Here is a 15,736-nt window from a genome sequence, read left to right as displayed (position 1 = left end):
TGCATTAATACTACTGTAGCACAAGTAGACTGAGTCCGGTTTAAGCAACTCCACAGTGATCGATAGCCATGGCGCAGAAGTAAAATCACATGAGCGTCACCCTAGTGTTCAGAACACCCCAAGTAATGAATATACAATTTCTCAGCTCTGTATGATTTACAGACCATGTTTATTATATACTATCATGACTACTATATAATCATGAAGATGAAATATAATGTAATATAATAACAGAGGCTGCTGTCAGTATTTGTTTCTGAAAGTTTTATCATGGGGGGTGTGTGGTGGAGCAGCAGGTTCAGCCAGTGCCCCCTGTGTGGTGGGCGTGGGGTTCAAACCCTGCTTGGGGTGACTTGTGGCAGACTGGCTTCCCGCCCTGGGTGTGTCCCCCCCCTCCTCCAGCCTTGTGCCCTGTGTTGCCAAGCCAGGATCTGGCTCACCGCAACCCCACTCAGGAGAAGCGGTTGTTGACGATGGATGGAATTTTTGTCATGATAATGATGAGAAATGGGCCGAAACTTACTGTGGTATTAGCCTGAAGTGTCTGCAAACATTTATTTAAACTCTGTCTGTGAATCTCACCTGAAGTCCTTAATGTCATGTCCTGATACACACACTACTCACACACACGCACCGAAGCATCCCTGCCCTGCAGCTTCCAGGAGAAAGGCCTCTTCCTCTCCTTTTCTCGCTTTCTGCCAACGTAATGAACTATTGACACACGGCTTTCGGCGAGCCGGCTCCCTGTGCCCGGGCCGTGCCAGCGCATCTGGCCAGAGGTGCTTGCTGACTGTTTGTAAAGCAGATGGGAAGTGCCAGTGAATGGGGCAGCAGCCAGGCGGTCCCACATGTGTTCGGGGGAAGGCAGCTGGCGGGGGGGTGGGGGTGGCTCCAGCCGCATGTTCCATAAATAATCCCATCAGCTCAGTGGCTCGGCAGGGGGTTGCCGTAGGTCGAGGTCGTGACCACGCAGAGGATGCCTGTCTTTAATTATGAAAGATGACAAGCAGCAATCCGAACCTCTCCAATTATAAAGCCCTCTACTCCTCCCATTAAACCAGCCGCAGGGTCAGCATTAAACAGATAGAAGGGAGTAAAAAACTGTGACATAAAAAATTGGAATACTTGTAACCTGAAGGTGGTTTGTTCAAGTCCTAGGACGGTCCCTTCTGTTGTACTTTTGAATAGGCACTTATTACGAACTGCTCTTGTAATATACGCCGCTGTTGTAATGACTTATCTTGTCGGATAAAAGCATAGGCCAGATAAAAGAAATAATAAAATGTGTCAGAGTATAAGACACACAGTTAGACTGTCAGATCATATATATCTTCATTCCACAATTCACTTAATTTCAAGTGAACCATTTAATTAGCCGGAGTCTACTCATTTCGTCTTTAAATACGGGATCAAAAGCATATCAAAACTGTAGAGACTTTTGTCAGCATGAAAGCTATCAAAATATCACGGTACCAAAGAGCATAACAGAAAAAGAAAAAAAAAAAACTGAAATAAATGAGAGGAAAAATATGAGTCACGTAAACAGCCTTGCCTTATTCAAGGCTCAAAAATGGTTGTGAAAAACATGAACAAATAGATGATATTTTTTCCTTAAAACAACCTTTGAGATAGCAATGCGCCAAAGGATCTTAAAGAATGTCTTTGTTTTGTTTTGGTAGCATATTTTTTTAGCAAATTGCTGAAAATATACAGTAGATGAGGATGCCTATTATAGCATATTGGATTCCTGCGGCATCACAATGTCATGAAGGGTAATGAGAATCCAGGGCCACGCCACCGCTTCTGCACTTTTAAATGATTGTTTTCACTTTCTCTTTTCCCCTTTCCAGATCTTTCCCAACAAACAGTGCACAGGTCCATTTGTTTTGAGGCTGTAACCCTACTTTTTATGCAAATTTTAAGAGCTGACACCATTTCAAAGTACACTTCATGCGCTGGAAATGGTACAGCGGATTTGATTTAAGGCACTTAAAGAGTGTTATTTTAAGCAATTTATGTCACTTAATGCATGTTGTTAGTGCCCTGGCCCCTGATCAGGATGGGGGGAATGGGGCTCTAGTGCTACGAAGGCATTGGAGGTCCTAATGAAACTTTAAAAATGAACCACCTGACAAAGAAACAAAAGTAAAATGCGACCATCTATATTCAATTCACTGCTCATTTTAAGTTTTCTTGTTTCGTTAAAAAGTTTTTTGTAATCTTATAAAAAAAAATGCAAAAAGTTGTAGCTTCCTGCTTCCAGGCTGTTGCTCATACCCGTTACACAAGGACATGAAAGCAATCTATGGCCCAGCAGGTGATGCCCTGCAGGGATCAGTCAGCTGCATTGTGACCCTGCAGGGCTCTTGCTTCCCTGAATATTTTTGCACAAACAGCCCAGAACCATGAAGCTAGTGGGGCTGTGGGTGGTCTTCATTCTACCCAGTGCCTGGGACAATCTGTCAACTGACACTGCATGAAGAAGACCTTCCAAGGGCTGCTAGTCTCCCATTGCCAAAAGAGCAACAGATTGACTCATGGTCGGAGGGTCTTCCCAAATCAATCCATGCTACCCAAAACACACAGTGTGTCTTGGGGCACCTTTGAGGAAAACGCAAGGTTGCACCTGTTTCAGGAGGTGGATGTGGGTGGCATTAAGGAGTAGTGAGTCAATAAGATAGACACGCTACCAGTAGAGGCTAGAGATAGAGCAGCACCCTAATTTTTAACACACTGTTCTATCAAATGTTCTATCAATGATCTTATATGGGTAAAAATCTGGTGGGATGTTTCCCATAAGAGTCTTTCATCAGGAAACTAAAATGGGAGGTAACATTTCAAGACTCAAAGATCAACAGCTGGCTAATGCTGATTTGCATAATCAAGGCAGAGAATGCAGCAGTCAGAATTGAGGAAAAGCAAACATGTTCAGACATGCAGAACAAATGCTTGTGCTGTGATTCAACAAAGGTCACTTGAGATCATCAGAAGGGCTGTGAAAATTAGCTTGCACCCTCACAAGGTGCATCATTTACCTGAGCCTCTGGTTGATAGAAAAGGGATCTTGATTGGTGACAAGGAGAGAAGGTGGAACGGCTGGGCCGAGGCCCCCAGCGGTCCTTGAGCTGTCTCTGATTCCATCGCCATCATGGCAGCCGCCGCTAGGGCAATCCTCTTGTTGCTGCCAACTCGCTTGATGGCCACAGGACAGGCTGGCAAAGAGCAGAATGCATGGTTACCAATTATGCCCCACTCTACAGCTCTGTTTCTCTAAAGTAGGAATAGCCATCACCCTCCTGGAAGGAACGCTACATTTTCAGCCGTAGCTGGAAAGTGGGGAACAGAGATTTATTCTGTCAGCATCATGACATGAAAATGTGTGTGTGCTTTGTTATGTTCTCCTTTCACAGGTCCCACCTCAAGAGCCATTTACTCAGAGTGGTCACAGATATCCAGACACTAGACAGGTAGTCCTCAACTTACAACAGGGTTTCATTGTGACGATCTCGTTCCCAAATCCCTTCATACTGCACCATATAAACCATACATGTAAACAGCCGATATGCATGAATGCTACATTGTATAATAAGGCTCTGTTATTTTTTCACTAATTTCATACGTTATTTGTTGTGAAACAGTGCTAATAAAAGAATAATAATGTAGAGTGCAGCATTACAATTTTATTTTTATGCTGCACTATTATTTTTACTTTAATTTGCAAACCTGATTTCTTTTGCTTTTTCTTTTCTGCACCACCAGAACAGTCGTGTTTTGCCATTCTAAAAAAATTAACTTCAGTGGAATTAAAAGCGAACCATTCGGTAAGTGAACATTTTTTGCAAATAAAACACTCTTGCTGACTGACACACTGACTGAGTCAATAAGAAATATGGTGCCTCACGGCAGTGAGGTCATCCAATGTTATTGTACAGCAGATGGAGCATCGTTGTTAAACATTACAACCAAACGTCGGGACTCAAAAAAAATAATATGAGGTTGATGGGATGGCCTTTGTATATCCAGGGTGTTGAAAGTTGCATATGTTGTGAGGGCATGACTACCTATACTAGGAATCATAGGTCATAAAGTGTAGGGCACCCTGGACTAACTGCCAGGCCATCTCGAGGAACTCGCACACTTAGCGTGTTGCATAATGACCATGTTACCTCAGTAGGGTGGAAGGAAACCAGAAAACCCAGAGGAGACTCATAAGACGAACATTCAAAATCCACATATTTGCCACGAAACCTGCAAACCTGGATCAGAGATGAGTGCTGCTCTGTGCACCGAGCATGCTAGCCGCCTACAGCGTGTTCTCTAATAACATTAAAATCAACAGTAGGAGCACTGTGATCAGGGGAAGATGGCACCGAATCCTTACAAAAAAAAAGTCAACCGCATCAACAGCGCATTACGAAACGGTTCCCTTTCACTGGCGACAGCCCTGGACGTGCAAGTGATTTTCAGCTCCTGGCGAAAGCAAAGCCCCCTCTTTGTTCTTTTATTTAACTGGCTGCCAACAGGCGTTTTCATGGTTTTTGCCTGCTCTTTTCATCTTCTGCTCACGCACCGCGCAAGTTCCACTGGATCACAGCCATCCGGGGTGCCGTGGTGGAGGGATAATCAAGCCTACATGCAGGAATCTGTGTCAGGAGGGACGGCAAAGACGTGCACATTCTCACGAGCGCTCGGAAGCTGTGACATGTTTTCGGAAAAAAAAAAAAATCCTTATTAAAAGCTGAAAATGAGAGCCATTGAACTTGATCACCGTTTCTGCACTATTTCTCTGAGCAATTCATTCCCCTTCAAACGCATAGCAGATCTGCTCATAGCATTTTGTCTTCTACAGAGCAGGCCACCACTGTGTGGAAAAACTGCTGTGAGAGCAATAGTCTTGGCAGCATTCTGCAATAATCACACCTACATTTTTTGCTGGTAACCCAAGGCAGAGGCCTGAGAGAGCGCAACATTTCATTTGACGGCATTGGGTGAGAAGATATGAGGGACAGATCTCCAAAGTATCCAAACTTTCCTTTATAATGGGGCTTCCTAGTAAGCATTTTCTCATATAATTTCTGTACTTCACTTCTATCTATATTTAAAGAAACACATGTATTTTCATCGACAAAAGCATCAACAGGGCTCCAGAAGCTGGACTTTGCTGTAATGATGAAGACTTCCAGTGAAGGTCCCTCACTATGAGGACAGCCCCAGTTTTTCCCAAAAGGCCTAAGATCTTCCTCCAGGACCACACTTTCATATTATAGATAAGGTCTGAAGTCCTACTGTTTGAGATGTACAGGTAGAAAGTAAATGAAAGGGCACAGAATGTGCTTAATAATAGACAGTTTAATAAATACTCATTAATACATTTATCAGAGTACAAAAGAAATGGGGTATAACCAGAAGAAAGGAGGTGGAAGCAATTTTATATAAAATAAACTCCTATGGTCCAAAAAGTTGGTAATTTGGTTGCGCGAATGACAATCAGAACATTTAGAATAGCAGTTCAAACAGGGATTTAATAAAAAATTAGTATATTAAAAAAAGACAAACAGTGCAAAAATGACAAAAATAAACCTATCATCAGATTGGCAGATTCAACGATACCAAAACACAAAAATGTTATTTCAAAACATGTATTACTATATTTTCAATTTAGCAACATAATTAATTTTGTCAGCAGGGGGTAAAGCAATTAAGTGCCTCAACTTGTGCGCAAGTTCAGATCCCAGGGAATGAATTCCATCATATTTCTGGGTGTGTAATTATACGAGTGGAGGAGTGGAAAAGAGGCAAGTGAAGTATGAAAAAAAAACACTGTTCAGTTTACCACAATAAATGCATTTGCAAAATCTATTTATTACTTTATTTTCCAATATTTAATATGTAACTTGTTAAAGCATCATTAGAATCAGATTTGTGTTAATAAAATGAAAATAAAAATGATGGTGAACTTCAAATGATGCTGATGGAAAACTAATAATTTCAGATGTTATACACTCAACTAATACAGCCAGTATGATACTGTAAGTAGGTTAATTAAAATCCTAGGGCACTGTTATAAAAAGCATATGGGAGTTTGTCTGAAACACAAAACACTGTGTGCTACTAAAACTGTGTCCTGTTTAAGCGTTTCCCTTTCTGTTGCTTAATAATTTTTCAGTGAATAAAACAAGACTGCATTGGTTGCAGTACTTCTTCCCAGTAGTGATGAAAAATTCTGATCCAAAGTATTGACATAAGCTGGTTATTAAAAAAAAGGTTTCAAAATAATGAGTTCCGAGATGTATAAGAACATGGCAGTTTGCCTTCTTCTGATACTAAATTTGAAACCATAGCTACAACTTGACAAGTGAGTGAAGATCATCCGTCGTCTTAGCAATCATGGAACATGTACCAACTTCTGAAATCCCACAGAGATTATGACAACACGACAAAGAATCCAGAATAGTAAGTATGATGGTCAAAGAGAAGACGACAAACATTACTGATGGCAAGGACTAAATATTGAAATATATCTGTTCTAAAATTATTTTGTTGAAGTCTTCTTGTCGGGAATCTTTCGAGCGCTGAGACCTAAACAATCGTGTCTGTGTTCTGCACCACAATGTGCACCACAGTGGAAATGTGTACCTCGCTGGGCTCCAACACTGTTTCTCATGGGACTGATACATACAAGGCTGCCCTAGAAGCAACTAAAAAGAAATGTATTAATAAAAAAGTAGTGCATAACAAAATATAAATCATACAAGCAGGGCTAACGACTTCCCTACAAATACAAAATATCAAACAAGATAGTAAATAAGAAAAAGGGCCAAATAAACTCCATAAAAAATGTATAACATCGTGGTCATGTCTTGTGGCACAGATAATGAAACTGAAATAAACAATCAATGAATGAGGATTCTCGGATGCCATGTACCTTTTTTTCTGGCACTTTCTCCAATCCAGCACACTACGCTTGAGTCTTCCATCAAAAGCCCAATAAAACCTATCACGAGTTGCAGGTTGGATAGTTAAGACAGCAATAAAACCTTACATAGTAGCATGTGAGCCTACAAACAGGACAATGCTGACCTACCAAGAGATTTTTGAAATTCACAGCATGGATGGAACGCAAGGCAGAGTGAGTGAAATGGAACGGGGAGCAGGACGGGCCTGTCTCTTCCCATCCGCCTGCTGAAACAGCAGGCCAAGCTCCGCGAAAACCGCCCGACGTTTTTGTCACACGGTACATCTCCGCACAGCTCTCCCCGCAACTGCATGTAAATTCTGGAACCGCATAGTTCCTCCTGCCACGACACAAGCTTTAAATATTCCCAAGGTGCCATCTTCCCCTTTATCATTATTTATATCTAACAAAATTGGCTACTTCAGCCCATTTTTTTTCCATTCTTGTAAGGACATATTTTTGCTGAATAATCCTTTTTCTCCATCCCATCCTCATGCACCATTATGTTTGTTTTTTTTTTTTTGCTAAACAAAGCCAGTACAGTATCGCCAAAGGGTTTTGTTTGCACAGGAAAATGGCTCAGCACAGCCTACTCAGGAATGAGCATTCCCACACTAAACTATGAGAGGAACTAAAATTCTGTCGTCCCCCCCGCCCCAAGGGCCCACTTTTGCGAGACACGGAGGGAACAGATTATATTCCCTGTTCTTAGCTTGTAAGGCCCGGAGCGGCAGCCATGGTTTCTGCACATCTGGCCCCGTGGAAGAAATATCTCCAGATAAGATGAGCCCTTGGCCAGCAGAGTTTGCTCCGGCCGTCAAAGGTGACTCGGTTTCATTAGCTCTTTGTCTGATTTTTAACGCCTTTCTCATCAAAGCCATCGCTGGCATACAAGTGCAGTGCTTGCATCTGATGTTTGAACACCTTTGTAAAAATCTCTCCAAATATCCATGGTAGATAAGCCAAAAATAAATGGAAATATTTAAGAAGCCATCGCACCGAATATGTGAATAAATTTTGCAATGTTTGTATTGCGCAATTCCCGAAGACCCTGTCCTCACGTGTATGACTTCTGCAACCAGAAAGAACAAGTGCTTCTTTTGCTAGGCCTTGCATTCTCTTCTCTTACATTATAAATGTGGGCTTGTCAATTCAGCTGCTCAAATTGCAATTTGATCACTCTGCCTTTCATCTTTTATGCTTGCCTTTTCTCCCTTCCAAGAGAAACTAAGGCTATGAAAAGATACATGCAAGAGAATGTATTTCATGGCTGATTATATATCCACAAGCTTCATAAACCACATCTTCGCAGGAGAAGATCAGTTCCTCTGGAATGGTTCAGCAGTTCATTCAGATGGCCTAAATCAATTTGGACTTTATTTTCCCTCAACCCAATTTCTTCAACAGAATCATCTGCAAGTCCAGGGCCCCCTCTGCACATTCCATTAAATCTCTTAAATGGCTTCTGTTTCTGATGCATGAGGAGAGAACTGCAACCGATGGTCACATTTGAGGGAGATATGATACAAAGGATAAAGGTCTCTATTTCCATTTTGAGACTTCTACACGTAGTAAAACCTAATCGACGAGTGTATGAAAAAAATGGTACGCAACAGTTTGGTCCTGACAGTTTCATTAATGGATACTTGATTTTGTAACATATCAAAAATGCAAAAAAAAGTGTAAGACAAGAAAGAGCTAGAGTGTGACAAATTTAAAAAGGGTGGTCAAGTAACATCGCCTTTGTTATCTACGCTTAAGGGTGACCTATTACTTCACATAAATGTTGCGTGATAGTCCAAAAAAGTCCCTTGCTGTTTGGAGCTTTTCTCGGTAACGTAGAAGTTTACCATGAAAATTCCTGGATAAAGCAAGTTTATGGCCATAAATACTTTATGCCATTGTATAGCTAGTCTTTGAAATGCTTTTAGGCAAGATGATCCACTTAAATTATAGAGTAAGCTCACACTTTTGTTCTCCTACTACATGTGGTTTTGAATTACTTGCAGTTCGTACATAAAATGCTCCTGGAGGATGACCACAGTTCTGTTTTATCATGGGAGCTTATATACTACTGATAAATTTAGCTCACTCTGTGTCTCGCTATGTATTACTTGGGAATAAAAAATGATTTACTGTTTCCTTTTAATGGTTCTTTGAAATAGGCTGTTGGTGGGGCAAATAATATATCTTCATAACCTAAATGCTGGAACTCTATTAAGTTTAAGTAAACAGACCCATTATTTATAATCATTATAAAATACCATGATCTGGTCGCACTCTTGGTAATGACAGGTAACCTACTTTTTTATTTAAAGCTAAGCTGATATGTACACAAATAGGTAAGATCCTATAAAAAGCTTCTTGGTGTGTGATATGTAGTTTCTTTCTGTTGCCAGCAGTATTGATTATTATTGCTGTACCTGCCCTCATCAAAACAACTGGATGGAGCAATGCAAAAACAGATCAATACTCATTCTAACAGTGAACATGTGGAGGTCACCTTCCAAATGACTTGTAAAAATTCCAAAATGATGGTACCAACTTTTGTGGAGTACAATAAGAAAAGAATTCACCCACAGGGCAGCTGAATTCATGAAACTGCATTTATAATATTTTCTTGTGGAACAATAATAATGTAATCAACGGGGGGGAGTATACTGGCAGTGTTTTTCCACTTGTTGTGTGGCTGGGGGGTAGAACTTTCGTAGAGTAAGTCAACAATTTTATAAGCATACATTGTCTCTATCAGTGGTCTTTGAGGTATGCTATGTATCAGTGAGTAATAGGCAAGTGCAATGGTTGGAGATGTAGTGTACTGGAATCGCCTACCTTTAATATCTCCATGGTGATGAAGGAAAATCTAAGAAAAAATGTTAATGAGCAAATTGTATCAGTTTTGCATACATTTACAAAGCCTATGTGCTGTTAACAACCTCATTTACATTACTTCATTTAGCTCATTTATATTTATACTGTATATGGTGGCAGTGCTGGGAGAAAGACAAGAACTTGAAAGCTGAAGGCATCCAAAAATGTCATATGAAACTGAGCAACATTTATTGACTATATTATAAGTCACAAGCAGACAAAGGGAGAAGTTGGACTGAGGATGTAGCATTCACTACATTGCCATTAAAGCATGAGCTTCGCAGTAAACTGGTGGCAAGAGAGGAACGCTCCACGCTGAAAAGGAAGGGGTTGTTTATGACTGATACGAATAAAGGCATCAGTCTCAGGAAGGTACATTATTATACCTGAAAAAACATGAGTTTGTCACAAGTTCTGTAAGACTCAACCTGCTGCAGCGGGTTCTCAGAACAAACTGAGTGTACATGGAACAACTGAAGGTTTCTTTTGCGAGAGAAAGTGACAGGGAGAAGGAGATGCAATACCAGTACTTGAAGTTAAGAGCTTGTCAACATCTACATTTAGCAGAAACAGTTTTCTCTAAAGCGACTTACAATGTTAAGCTACCATAAATTATTTAACCTTTGGGGTAATTTTACTGGACCAGTTAAGGGTTACTGGACCACCTTTCTCAAGGCTACTACAGTGTGTGCACGTACACACTAAGCCCTCATAAAACAGTGTCCAGTAAAGCACAAAGTTGTTGCAATGGGTTATGAAAATGTACACATTTTTTCATACAACAATCTTATTATTCAGTACAACAACATTTTTACACCATTATTTTACTACCGCAACAAGTGGGAAAAGAGTTGATGTAAGAAGGTCAATGAGCTTTGCTTGTCATTTGCTGTTATTTTGGCTACTAACAAGTCTTTAATAATAAAAAAAATCAGACACACTGTAACATAGTTGCTATGGAGCTTTTAGCATACCTTTCATAGTGGCAAAAGTAGCTAAAAGGGAGGGGAAAAAATTCATTAAAAAATGCAGGTAATAAAAATTACTAATAAAAAACTTCACTGGACTGTGCACTGAACATGTGATTATTGACAATGAATGAATCAATGAATATATAGAAATAAAATGTCACAAATATTAGATATATGCTGGCATTTTTTGCATGACAATGCTATTTTTTGGGTATCTAAATTCTTTTTAGGTGATATTTGTGTCTAGGAATGTATATTTTTGTCATAAGAAATTGAACCAACTAATAATGGGAATTTATGCACTATAAAATTATCTCATTATGTGAGAAATTGTTGTATTTATTTGTTTTTTCAATCTGTTAAATGTTTTGATTGTATAAGTGTGTTTTGGATCTATAGTTCCAAACGCAGTTCAAGAAAAGCTGTAATTTGACTTGTGGTACCCAACAGTTGACATGGTGATAAAGGCATCTTCCTTTTGAGCTTAATGCATCCAACATCAAATATTTTGCAGACAAAATCCCCTGCCTAACATGGAAATGATGCTGCACAGTGTCTGTAGTACAAGTAAATAGCTGGGAAAAAACATTGAATAGAACAGGACAGAAAAAAGGCAAGTGACACCAGCACTGTATTAATCATGGATCAAATTAATGTAAATTAGATTTGACATAAAAATAAATAGCTTGCGCTTGATGCTAAATAATCAGCTCCTGTACAAAGCCTTTAGTGAAAATAAAATGCTGAGGCTCCTGCACAGTGTCTCTGAGAACACCAAACCCACTCCAGGGTGAAAATATGGTCTTGTTTCAACATGACCACTTATTTACAGGCCCAGTATAGTGATGTTCTTTTAGTGAGCAAGCTGCTGGATAAATAGCAGCATTGATTTCTGGATTCCAGACAGAAGAAAAAGAAGTTGTTAAATGCCTAACCAGGTGTGCACTGAGATAGTTACCATTTACTGTAGTCATTTGGTCTGTGAAATTCATTCTGAATTTAGTGTTACTGTGGATAAAAAGTTTATTCTATATTCCCCAGCATGTCCCCAGTGCCTACTGAGACGTGTAAAGTAGCTTACTTAGAATTGACGCTGTCTCTTCTTTCATTTGCACAGATTGGCAAATGACTCATGCTTATAAATTTACATCTGAAAGGCATCAACATAGAGTTGCACCTCAGGAAAAAAAGGCTCCTTGGATGAAGACGGGTTTGAAAGTCCATGTTGTGGAGAAGTGGGAGATAATGCATGGTTGCATGTTGATGCGCAGTATCAGTCACTAGACAGGAAAGTATGCAGAATTGTCTTATGCATAAATCAACACAAAGGCCCACTGCAGGTAATTATGATGTACAATGTCCAGACCTAAAGAGTGTGGGGGGGGTATGCCACCTTGGTGAATAAGGTGTGTCGCCTGATAACACTACATAGAGTTCATTGGAAGTAGCTTTGGAGAATAGCGTCTGCTAAATAAATGTAAAATGTAAATGTAAATACTAAGGATGAATTTAAAATGCTTTGTCCTGCTCTCCGGTGGGTCTGGGGTTCAAGTCCCGCTTGGGGTGCCTTGTGATGGATTGGCGTCCCATCCTGGGTGTGTCCCCTCCTCCTCCACAAGCGGTTTAGACAGTGTGTGTGTGTGTGTGTGTGTGTGTGTGTGTGTGCCTAATGGTCCAACAGTGACAAAGTGATTGGCATCTAGGACAAGATTCCTAAATCTCTGACATCTCTGACAAGGTAGTGCATGGACAAAATATTAACTAGTATCAACACAAGCACAAATAAAGCAGCACAATGTTAATATGCACCTGAATAGAGCTGGAGGGGTGTTCTAGGAACAAAAATGTTTCTGCTTAAATAGATATTCTAAATCTGGAATGCAAAACGTAATCCATGTCCATATTTAGAGAATATTATTTTTTTAAAAGTTGCTCAGCAGAGGTTTTAATCCAAAGCCATTTACACAGCTGAACATTTTATTTTTGGAGCACATAAGGCAGAATTCTTTCTCAAGGGTACAACAGCAGAGCCTATGTTAGGAAATGAGCCAGCACCTTCCGGGTTATTAAGCAAAAATCTTCAGCACCATGCCACACTTCCTACTGTTGCAGAGCAATAAATCTCTTGCACATGGAATATTTACAAAAATGAGTCACGCAACAGAAGCTGGCAAATCAGTAGTGGTGGGGTTGGCAGGCTTCTTGTGAGCCTCACCACTAGGTTGCTCCAATCTGATGAGGTGTTCCTAAACCCTGCAGCAAATTAATTGCTAACTGAAAGGTAACCTTAAAGCTGGCAGGTCTTGTCACCCTCGAGAACCTGCACAATACTACGGTATAATAGTGCAGCCTAACATGTTTTGTTCTCATTTTCTGTGATCAGAGCTGTCGAACTGTAGTTTCCTTCAGGTTACACCCATAGGTACTTATTTAATCAGTTCTAAAATTGGATAAATAAAATGTATTTAATGATTACAACTATCTGATGGATATTTTGGATGTAGCACATCTATACTACGCTTTGGAGGAAACGTATTTTCAAAATCTTACTTTCCTTAACCTCTCATCCAAGTCAGGGTCCTAGCACCTTGGAGCCTCTCCCCTAATCACAGGGTGCAATCTATATAGTGTACATACTGGAAAAAATACCAGTCTACCACAGGTTAGTATCTCTCTCACACACACACACACACACACACACACACACACACCCTACCGGCAAGTAAGACTCACCATTTCACCTACAACACATGTGTTTGGACTGTGGAACAAAACCCAGTGAGACACGGCAAGGACGTGCAAACTCCACCCAAACTGAGCTGGATTCGAACCTACACCCAGAAAGCTCAGAGGCTGCAAGGTGGTAGTTTTACCATGTTGCCCCACATTACCAACACTCTGGTTTCAGTTTTTATAGTATAAAAAATATGTAATAAAATGTATTTTAATGCTATGGCCAACAATGGCTGGTCCCTCCAGAAATATAGAATTTCACAAAAACTAAAATATGGATAAAATGCAGCATTGTCTATATAACAGAACAATAACTCCACTTTCAACAGGTGTCCTGATAGCACCACTTCAGGTCAAAGGCCATTGCCTGGTTACAGTTACATATGCTGCGTAAATGTGGTTACCATGGCAAACAAACCCTTACTGTTAGCCTAATAGCAGTATTTTTCTCCAATAATAGTCCTGCAAAATATTCCTATTGTGAAGCTCTATTTGCATGTGCTTAACAACCAGCCACATATGAAAATGAGTCATTAGAATTTTTCATGTATCGTAAAAAGAATCAGAGTCTGAAGCAATTAAGTCAAGTCAGGACAACTTCCTTCGAGAAGAAATGCGAAGACTAATTGCATCCTGTGTCCATCTATCCATTGGTAATGATCCCGGACCTTAAAAAGCATTTTATCTAATTAAAGCACTTCAGAACACATAGGATAATAAAATAGCTGATTACAAATTAAGTCCATTAACTACTGATGTTTGCTTCACGGAAAAAGGCAGCACTGAACAGCATGTTTTTCCATTAATATGATTCAGCCATGGCCGTTTCCTCTGATTTATTTCACGCTCAAATAAAAGCTCTTGGTGTTTGTTTATTTATTTATTTTATAGCAAACACTCTGTGACAAAGGATAAAAGGTAAAAGTAACAGGCTTAGCACCCCATTTCAAACCACCAAACCTACATAAAAATTGTGAAAAGCACTGAAACATTTATAGCACGTTTTCTATAAATATGAGTTATACTGTATCTTTGCTGTTTTTGCTGTTAAGAGCAGCTGTGTTTCAAAGCAGACCTGCTTCCACAACTTTTTCCTTTTGTTTCTTGCTTACATTCAAGCGTTAACTCTACAAAGACATGGAGATAAGATCATTGCTAATTTCATACATGAGTTTAGTTATCACCGGCCGTCCTCTCTCTCTCTCTCGCTCACTCCATCATTTTGAAGCCTTTCTTCCAAGATACAAATTACCTAGGGCTTAAAGTATACCTTTTTTCAGCATTCAAGGCAACCAGATTAAAGCTGTACAGCATTTTTTCAGATGCAAAACACAACTGGTGTCTTCTGCTGCACCTGCTTGGGGGCAACCTTGTACCTGTTGGGTTGGATTGGGCTGAAAGGGCAGACGGTGTTTTGAACTTTAGTGCTGCCTTTTGCATATTTATCATATTCTCCGACTGTGTTGACTATTGAGGACAGCAGGTAGCATTTCGGGTTCAAAGTCCTTGAGGAACTCTGCTGTCATAACCTTGAGCACAACACTTGAAGGCCACGTTTTTAAGATCAACACAAGAGTATATGGAGAAGACACGATAATACAATATGTATGTAACCAAGAGATAACATTCAAATTGCACATCCAATTAAAGCAATAGTGATTATAATGGACTGCTGGCCACATCGGGAGCAATCAAACCCTGAGTCTTATTGTTTTATAGCAGTATTTAGTGGCACAGTTTCAATTTAATAGTGAAATATTGGCTTAGCTCAGATGTTGGCCCCTATGTGGCATGCATGACGCACGTAACACATTTGATCTTGTAGTTAACTCTTTTTTCCTGGAACTGTAAATTTTACTTAGATTTTTCATGCAGCATCTTCACTGTTTTTTGGACTGTATAGAATGTATGAAAACCAGCTGCATGACTTGAAATTAACTGAATTGCTTAAATTTAGAGAGGGGAGCGGTGGTGCCGCAGGTTTGGCCAGGGCCTGCTCTCTGGTGGGTCTGGGGTTCGAGTCCTGCTTGAGGTGCCTTGTGGCGGACTGGCATCCTGTCTGGGGTTTGTCCCCACCTCCTCCAGCCTTGCACCCTGTGTTGCCAGGTTAGACTCTGGTTTGCCACGATCCCGCTTGGGACAAGCGATTTCAGCCAGTGTATGTGTGCTTAAATTTATATCCAGTTATGTACATCATTTATGTTCT

The 15,736-nt window shown here is 40.2% G+C and overlaps 1 protein-coding gene across 2 annotated transcripts in view; it reads right to left on the bottom strand.

Annotated features, from left to right (window-relative positions):
- tcerg1l (transcription elongation regulator 1 like) overlaps positions 1-15,736 on the bottom strand; it is a 66,833-nt gene that overhangs the window by 46,781 nt on the left and 4,316 nt on the right. For both annotated transcript variants that reach the window (XM_029248913.1, XM_029248914.1), the window contains exon 4: positions 3,036-3,212. In XM_029248913.1, the coding sequence (XP_029104746.1) occupies positions 3,036-3,212 (177 nt within the window). The remainder of the gene's footprint in view (positions 1-3,035; positions 3,213-15,736) is intronic.

Source organism: Scleropages formosus, chromosome 24, assembly GCF_900964775.1.
Source record: "Scleropages formosus chromosome 24, fSclFor1.1, whole genome shotgun sequence".
Taxonomy (NCBI): domain Eukaryota; kingdom Metazoa; phylum Chordata; class Actinopteri; order Osteoglossiformes; family Osteoglossidae; genus Scleropages; species Scleropages formosus.
The sequence above is the reverse complement of the archived record's forward strand: the minus strand, read 5'-3'. Positions and strand labels throughout refer to the sequence as shown.